This window comes from Sphaerodactylus townsendi, unplaced genomic scaffold (assembly GCF_021028975.2).
Source record: "Sphaerodactylus townsendi isolate TG3544 unplaced genomic scaffold, MPM_Stown_v2.3 scaffold_1414, whole genome shotgun sequence".
NCBI lineage: Eukaryota > Metazoa > Chordata > Lepidosauria > Squamata > Sphaerodactylidae > Sphaerodactylus > Sphaerodactylus townsendi.
This window is the reverse complement of record NW_025949974.1, coordinates 1-9161: the sequence shown is the minus strand read 5'-3', so window position 1 is coordinate 9161 and position 9161 is coordinate 1. Positions and strand designations below refer to the sequence as shown.

Genomic DNA, 9161 nt, shown 5'->3' with positions numbered 1-9161 from the left:
AAACAGGGCTGGAAAACTCGGCTTATACTCGAGTATATATGGTACTGGACGTTTGGGATCTGGCTACTGGAGGATCCTGAGGTCTGTCTCTTGGGATTGCTAGAAGAAGGTTCTGTGTAACCATAGAGGGATGATTCAGGATAAGTTAACTGCTACAAGACTGGTGATTGCTGCCAATTGGAAGAATATTAAATGCTTGAATATCACAACAATGATAATGAATGTTTGGCACTTTTCAAAACTGTCAAATTTAACGGAAATTGAGCAGCTGAGAGATCAGAGAGCAACGAGATCTTATTTCTCTTATGATTGACTGGGATCTTCTATAGATTTGATTAATTGTGTAACATTGTTATGAATATTATAAAAGTGAATAGGTGCATGTAAGGGGAATTAATAGATTGAAATTAAGTAGTAGTAAAGGAGACTGATTATCTGTTCGAAGGTGCAGTGTTGAGGTTGATGTTATAATTGGATATGGAATAGGGGTTGGGGGGAGAGTGTGTGCGTGTGTGCCCTTTCATTCATAGATTTGGGTTCAGGAGCGCCTTAGAGACCAAGAAGATTTCTAGAGTATAAACTTTTGAGAATCAGCGCCCGGCTTGACTTGGACTCTGAAAAGCCGAAGCTCCTGCTGGAACCTCTTTCTTGACCTGAGTCTTAACTGTTCGTCCGCAAACGCAGCTACCTTTTGTCAGTAGTCACGTTATGAAATCAGTCACGTTGTGAAGTATGCCCCGAGTTATACTTGTTGGGTTTGATGACTTATAAAATAAGAATCATTTCTGAAAAGCCCGTCTGTCTTCTAGGAAGAGTCGTGTTGCAGGAAGGAGACACCGTGACATTTGGCCATCCCGACTGGAAGACCGTTGCCCCCGGAGCCTGGGCCCGGCAGCCCAACTCACCGTTTTACTTCCTGGTATGGCCCTTTTCATGGTGCACTGAGTGGGCCAGAGGTGGGTGTTGCTGCTTTGCTGTGGGGGCCCCCAGGATCAAACCAGTTGACGGTGGCTGGAATGCTACTGTCTCTCGGCTGCTCTGCCACAGAATCAGTGCATGGAAGTGACTCAGAGATCCTCTGAAGATGCCAGCCACAGGTGCAGGCAAAATGTCAGGAGAAAATGCCACTGGAATACGGCCACACAGCCCGGAAAACCCACAACACCCTGGTTATTCCAGCTGTGAAAACCTTTGACAACACATCAACCTTGTCTGTGATTGTGGGGATTTTGTGCTCGAGGTGGCAGCAGATGGTGCTGGGTTCTTGCCAGTGAGCGGATGTCCGCCTCCCTGGGATGCCTTCTCTGCTCAGCCTGTGGTGCTGGACGATGGGTCGTCTTCCAGTGTGAGAGTAGCCTGGCAAATGTTCTGAGATGGGTGAGCAGCAGTGGCGTAGGAGGTTAAGAGCTCATGTATCTAATCTGGAGGAACCGGGTTTGATTCCCAGCTCTGCCGCCTGAACTGTGGAGGCTTATCTGGGGAATTCAGATTAGCCTGTGCACTCCCACACACGCCAGCTGGGTGACCTGGGGCTAGTCACAGCTTTCCGGAGCTCTCTCAGCCCCACCCACCTCACAGGGTGTTGGTTGTGGGGGGCGGGAAGGGCAAGGAGATTGTCAGCCCCTTTGAGTCTCCGGCAGGAGAGAAAGGGGGGATATAAATCCAAACTCCTCCTCCTCCTCCTCTTCTTCTTCTTCTTCTTGCCGAACCCCTCTGTTTATTGACAGGGCCCCTGCTTCTTGTTTAAGGTGCCAGTTGGAAATTATTTGCATGTTACAGGTCTCCATTTGTTCTTTTTCAGTTTGAACATTGTCACTGCAGCCTCGACCAGATGCGGTGTCTGCACGGAGAGGTAAGCAGCTCACTCCCAAAAGGGAGGCCGGAAGAAACGGTGCCAGGCTTTCTGTCTGCTTTTGAGGATGTAACGGCTACAGGGACAGAAGACCCTGGCTGGCATCATGGGGGGAGTCTTGCCAGCATTGTTCTGGTGCCCTGGCACACGTCTCCTCTGCCTCTGGGACACTGCAGGACTGGCACGAAAGTGCTTTGTCCCTCATAAGCCCTCCACTTGGAAATGGAGAGAAATGTCCCCACGGTGCCACAGGCGGTGCTCGGTTGGTGTTGCCTGCAGCCGTTTGTTCTTCGTGTCCCTCCTTGCAGGATTGGGTGGCGCTCTCTCAGCCTGGGCCCTTCTCCAGGGTAAGATGGCAGCCATAACATTACTCTGCTCCCCCTCAAGGGCCCCCGAGCTCAGCCCCGTATCTCGTGGAGGGACTGATAGGACAGCCAGATCTGAATGTGGCTCTTGGCCTTTGGGTTTGGAACCCGGCATTAGAGAGGATGCCCTTTGATGCAGCACAACCCCCCTAACTCAGTTTCCCCTCCCAAACGACTTCGCTTAAAATGCTTGCGTCGCCCTCACCTGTAGGAATCTGAGGCACCTTGTGAACGATCCCACCCAGCTGTCCTTGTCTGTGCTGCGCAGTCTGAAAAATACGCCAAGGTTCAGTCCTGTCTGTTAACTTCCCCCTCTCTGTCTCTGTCTCTCATGCAGTTTCCTGAGCCGGTAGCTGCCGGGGCCTCCCCAGAAGCCAGCTGTAGAATGGGCTTGGCCTTGGAGGCCCCCCTGCCTCAGGGGGCATCTGCCACACAAGGGGCCCTGCCCCCCTGCTCTGCACCCTCTGAAGTGAACGGGCCCCTCGGCTGCCGCCATCCTGCCTCCTCCTTCTCCTCACGGGCTCTGCCACGCCCTTCAGCTGCTTCGACACGGCCTCCCCTCGCTTTGCCGCCGTTCACAGGCTCCCTTAACTTCTCGTCCCATTTGCCGGAAACGTCCGATGGTCCTCCGCTGGGGGCATCACCAGATTCTTCACTAGAAGGTTCTATTCGATCCCCCTCTTGTGTCCTGAGGTCCGCTTCTCCTGAATACATGGTTCTTGGGGAGGAGATCCCTGGCCCTGCTGAGCCTTCTCCGCAGGGAGATCTGCAAACAGAAAACGGCGGCTCTTTAATCCCAGAGAGCCCGAAGTCGAATTGTCCTGATCCCAGAGGTGAAAGCGAGGAGGAGTGTCCAGTTGGATGCAGGCCGGGCTCCCCCGGAGGGTTTCCGCATGAGAACGACAGCAGCGAGGCTAGAACGCGGCCTTTGCCTGCTGCGTGCCTTGGCCACGCCCACTCTTTGCTGCCTTCGCCCGCCTGCCTGCAGGATTCTGTCGCAGCTGGACTTGGCCACACCCAGCGTGGTGCTCGAATTGGCACAGCTGAGCTTCCTAAAGATGTGCAGCCACTGGCGTGCTCCTTTCAGACCGTGGTGGGAGGCAGTCCGGAGTCTGGGCTCTCTCCTCCCAGCACCAAAGATCTGGTTTCCGGCAGTCCTGATCACAGTCAGGAAATAATAAAGAGGGAAATCGATGAAGGCCCTGAAGAAATGTCTGAGCTTGAGACGAGCTGCTTTTCTGAACCTGGAGCCGAAGAGCGGATCACAGAACCGATGGAAGAGGAAGTGCAGATCACAAAACGGATGGAACAGGAAGAGCGGATCACAGAACCGATGAAAGAGAAAGAGCAGATCACAGAACCAATGGAACAGGAAGAGCGGATCACAAAACAGATGCAACAGGAAGAGCGGATCACAGAACCGATGAAAGAGGAAGAGCGGATCGCAGAACCAATGGAACAGGAAGAGCGGATCACAAAACGGATGCAACAGGAAGAGCGGATCACAGAACCGATGAAAGAGAAAGAGCGGATCACAAAACCAATGGAACAGGAAGAGCGGATCACAAAACAGATGCAACAGGAAGAGCGGATCACAGAACCGATGGAAGAGAAAGAGCAGATCACAAAACCAATGGAACAGGAAGAGCGGATCACAAAACGGATGCAACAGGAAGAGCAGATCACAGAACCGATGAAAGAGGAAGAGCAGATCACAGAACCGATGCAACAGGAAGAGCAGATCACAAAACAGTTGCAACAGGAAGAGCGGATCACAGAACCGATGAAAGAGAAAGAGCAGATCGCAGAACCAATGGAAGAGGCAGTGACTGGAAGCCAGGGAATGTCAGCAGATCATGCAAAGGATGGTGGGCTTGGAACAGAAGGAACCGTGGGAGGGCACAGCAAGATCTTCATGGAGAAGCCTTTACAGGAATCTTGTCCCCAAGAAACTGAGCTGGCAGCAGATGGGGGCGCAACGGACAGCTCTCTTGCCGACAAGGTGGGCAGCCGTGCTCCAGACTCCCTGGATTTAATCTCCGGTAGCTCAGGAGGCAGAACTCCTGGTGACCCCCTTTGTGGACTTGATCCGGGCAGAGTCTCTTCTGCAAGGCTGGGAGCTGCACAGGAGAACGGCCCTGATGGTCCGAGCACAGCTGTGCCGTTGGAGATCCAAAGTGGCCGTGGCGCCCGTGAAGCAGAATCACAAGGAGGCGCTTCTGAGGGTGACGGGGACGTGAAAGCGTCGTCGCAGGGAGACACCAGGCTGTCAGCCGTGGATCGCCATCTTGGCCCACGAGGCAGAGGCTCTGCAGACCTGGAGGCGGAGAGGGGGCTCACTGGCCACGCCAGCCTGGGAGAGCAGCCCTTGGCCGATGCGGAAGCTCAGGCTGGGGGCGCAGGGGAAGAAGAAAAGGGCCCAGCCGTGGCAGAGGCCGGAGAAGAAGGGGGTGCATCCGGAGCCTGGGGTGACCTCCAGCATTCCGGCAGCAGGTCAGATGCGCATGTGGCCGGAGAGGCGCCTCTGCAGCCGTCGTCTGGGGCTTCCGCAGCAGGTCTCCTCGTTCACGAGGTCAGTCCCAAGGGACAGTTTTCCAGAGAGGGAACATTCACCGCTGCGACTGTCTCTGGTGCAGCACAGGAGAGCTTGTCTTCAGAAGTGTCCCTGGAAACGTCCAAAGAGGACCCAACTCTGGCCACTGCGGCTCCTCCGGCTGGGCTGGTTTGCGGGGAAAGGGGTGTTCTCGAGGTGCCCCTGGACGCTGACCTCCTGGGGCCCCCAGGGGACTTGGATGGGAATCGTTTGGAGGAGCGCTCATCCCAGAGGAGCGAGGCCAGCCCTAGAGGCGGGCAGGAGGGTCTAGCGGCTGAAAAAGAAGCAGGATATGGAAGCTCCGGACGGACTGAGGCTGATCCAGTCGCAGAGCTCCAGCTGCCTGTTTGCGAGCTTGGCCACGAGGAGGAGGAGGAGGAGGAGGAGGAGGAGGAGAGAGCTGGCTCCATCTCAACTTGTGCATCGCTGGCTGTGCCTCCTGGTGGGAGAGAACCTGACTGTGAGAGCGGAAGCCAAGAAGAGGTGGACCAGGATGGCGCCTCTGGAGGAGGAGGAGGAAGAGGAGAAGAAGAGCTGGAGGCCCAGGGAGGGAGGAGCGTTGCTGCGGCATTCACTGCTGGAGCTGCAGCTGGAGAAGGCGACCTGGAGAACCAGCCACAGGGACTGCTGGGCCAGCCCCCTGCCTTCCTGCCAGTGCCCCGTGGCAACCCATGCAGCCCCCTTGGAAGACGCCTCGAAGGGGGTGGGGCATGTTCCTCTTCAGCCTCGGCGGGTAAATGGGCAAGGCTGCTTCCCTTCTGGGTTCCTGGTGACAGCCGAGAAGGAGAAGAGGTCCCTTGCTCAGATGACTTCTGTGCAGACGCACTGTTGCTGCTCCAATGGAGTGAAAAAGATGCAGAGGGCAGGTTGGGGTCTGAAAACAGCCCCCTTTTGCCCGAGCGAGGTGGCTCGGAGGAGGAGCACAGTGCAGAGCTGAATAATGAAGTTCAAGCAACGACCCGGAGCTGTTCTGTGGGCACAAAACCCAGTGAAGATGCTCAGCAGCACCACGAAGTGGCTGAGACGGAGGAGACGGAGGACCACTCAGTGGAAAGGCAGACGAGCTGCCACGAGAGCTCTGGGACTTCTCCTGATCAGTCAACCCAAGATGGGTGTCAGGAAGGGAATGCTCTTTTGCCAGAGTTGCACGCAGGTGAACTGAAGGGCCTGGAAAACAGTTCGGGGCTGGAGCCGCAAGGAGGCAATGTCGGGGAAGGGTTGCTTTCTCTTGATGACTTCCCCACGGACGGCGGTGCTGGGGAGGACGTTCGTGGACCTGGAGTGGCCGTGGAATGCTTGACCCCACCTGGGCCAGAAGGATGCAGTGGAGGGGCTGTGGTTGGGACAGAGCTGGAACAGAGTCCCGAAGGTTCGCCCTCTGGAGAAGGCGGCGGCGACATAGTCTCGCTGGGCCTGTGGGCTGTGGGCTCTGGAAAGTGCAGCCAGACACCCCATGGAAGTGCAGCCAGACACCTCGGGAGGCAAAGCCGGCCGGCCCTCGCAGTGGGCCTGGAGTCCTCCAGTTGCGATGAACTTGACCTGCGCATCTCCAACTCTGAGGCTGAAAGAGAAGGGCGTGGCAGCCCCCGAGCCCCCGGGACCTCTGGCAGAGAAGCCGCTGTTCCGAAAGGAAGGGATGCTTTGAGTTCAGAGCCAGTGGGGCGTCTGGACGGAGTCACTGAGACCAGTGGCGCTCACGGCAGACTGGCTGTCCAGGGTCAGAGGGAGGACACCAGTCAAGAGACCGGTGGCGTTCCACCAGAGGCCTTCAACACTTTGGCACAGCAGAACTCTCCTTGTGATGGACTTGGCTGGGACCCGCCCAGTGCCACCTTCTCCGTGCCTCAGACATCTATTGCAAACGTGGCTGTTGGTGTAAAATCTCCTCCTCTGATGAAAGCTGCAGCCTCCGGTGAAGAACTTGAGGACGGAGCGGCTGAAGAGGTGGAACGAGGGCCTTCGGATCCTTCCTGTGTTTCTGGAGAAGTTTCCCATCTCTTAGAAAGGGATGCCAGACTTGGCAGAGTGGGGCCAGACCCGAGTGTTGCTCCTGGAGTGGCAGAAGAGGCTGGTTCGGGTCCTCCGGAGGACTGTGCGCAGGCGGGTTGCAGATTTGCTGGTCAGCCAGGAATGGAGGCTCTTGAAGTCGGAGAAACTCCTGCGGAGCATCTGCAAAATGCAACGCCAGCTCGCTCCAGTGTGGGGGAAGCGGAGGGGGCCCAGAAGGTGAAAGGGGAAGCTCTGTTGCACTTGCAGCCAGGAGTGGACACGCAGCAGTCCCAGGAAACTGTGAGCCAAGGATGCAGCAAGAGCTCAGAACGCTGCAAGAGCCCTTTCCCGGAGAAAGCAGAGCCAGAGGGCTGCTCCTCAAGGAAGAAGAGGCTGTTGGATGAAGACCAGGCAAGTGGATCGCTGGATTCAGACCACGGCTCCAGTGGTCAAAAGAGGCTCCGGTGGCTGGACTCGGGGTCTGGCTTGCCCTTCTCCCCTGGAACACCTTCCCCTCCCTCGGGTTTACAGAGGCATCAGGATGGGTTCGGCAGCGCTGTGGGCACGCTCTTTCAGCCGCGCGGCAGTCGGCACTCTGAGAAGATGGACGCAAAGAAGAGAGACCGCATTGCCCAGATAGTGAGGATGTATTTTGACAGCACGCGCGACCTGGAGGAAAATCTGGAAGCGGAGATGTCCCTCCTGCCCTTTGAAGCAGGGACTTCTGAGGAGTCGGATTGTAACTCTGCCGCCAAGCCAGAGGCCCAGAGAAGTCCGGGTGCCGAGGAGGGAGAGTCCTCTCCAGCACCACAGGCTGAGCTGCACACGAATCGGGTTCAGTGCCCGGATCCCTCCCTTGATGATCACGGCACCCCTGCAAGCGCCCCCTCCCGTTCATTGGGATCCCACGCTGAAGAGCCAGGCCCAGAGTTGGCACCCCACGTTCCCGGCAGTGCTGGGAAAGCTTCTTTCTCTGAAGACGAAGAAGAAGAATTTCAGTCCCGCATCAGCTCAGTGCTGGAGCATTCTCTCTTGACCTCTCCTGAGGCATCTCCAAAGGCACAGCATGGGCAGGAACCCTGGGGAAAGGACGTGGACCTCGTTTTCTCTGACATCTCCAATGGTTCAATGGAGTCTTCCCCAGAACCAGAACACCGGAACTCTACAGGAACGGGAGGCAAACCAGTTCCTGAAATGCTTTGTGAAGCTGTAGCAATAGACCTGTCGTTGGAGGGTGCCTTTCGCGTCCCAGAAGCCACTGATGTGGGTTGGTGCGAGGAGACGACAAGCGCAGTATCTGGCATGCGCGTGTCATCGTGCGAGAACATCCAGAGTCCAGAAGGAGACTCGACTGGGGAGCCTGAAGATCACCTGGGTGCTGCTGGAGAGAACATGGAGACACCTGTTCTTCGGCAGGCAGGTGATGGGGAAGACGGCCGTGAGACTGCCACCACAGAAGCCTCCGAAGGGGTCACGTCCTGCGTTAGTTCCCCAGGTGCGGAAACCAGAGAGGAACTGGACGGCCGCACTGATGAGATGCAGATTGGAGGCGGTGCTTTTCTGCAGAGAAGCAACGAAGACTCCCCTCCCACAGGTAAGCTTGGTGAGGGTGGAGAACGTGTGGCTGAGCATGGTGGGCAGGCTGGGTCTTCTCCTTAGAAACTGCAGAGTCTGAGCCCTGTGCGGCATCTGGGTCTTCCGGTGTTTCCCCGGGGAGGGCTCTCATTGGAGGAGGGTGGGCCACTGGTTCAATGGGCAAAGAGGAGAAGACTCATAATAAGAACATAAGAACAGGCCAGCTGGATCAGACCAGAGTCCATCTAGTCCAGCTCTCTGCTACTCGCAGTGGCCCACCAGGTGCCTTTGGGAGCTCACCTGCAGCAGGTGAAAGCAGTGGCCTTCTGCGCCTGCTGCTCCTGAGCACCTGGTCTGCTAAGGCCTTTGCAGTGGGTTTAAATCATGACTATGGAGTTACCGGGGAATGTGAGGAAGAACGGTTGGTGGTGGAATCGGTTGGCCAGGGATGTTGTGAGTTCTCTTTCCTGGGAGGTTTCTACGTGGAGGATGGACCATTATTTGCCAGGGTCTCCCTGCATTGTGCAGGAGGTTGAACGGAATGAGCTTTAGGTCGCTTCCAACATTTTGGTTCTCTGATTCTAACCAACTCTGCTTCAAGTAGCCCCACATTTTATTTTATTGCTTGGTCCAGTTCTGTGCGTTAGTCATTATTTTATTTTAAATAATTAACATATATATTAATATTATTAATCAAATGCAGTCCTAAATAAAATTGTCTTCAGCCACCTTGTAGAGCAGGGGTGTCCAACTCTGGCGCTTCAGATGTTCATGGACTACAATTCCC

The 9161-nt window shown here is 55.9% G+C and overlaps 1 protein-coding gene across 1 annotated transcript; it reads left to right on the top strand.

The window, feature by feature from the left end:
* Positions 1-809: 809 nt before the first annotated feature.
* LOC125424901 lies at positions 810-8633 on the top strand (the record flags this gene model as incomplete). Its single annotated transcript, XM_048482334.1, has 3 exons — positions 810-919; positions 1802-1852; positions 2555-8633. Coding segments are annotated over 3 exons (6065 nt in total), but the record flags the coding sequence as incomplete, so codon positions are not given.
* Between the last annotated feature and the right edge of the window lie 528 nt (positions 8634-9161).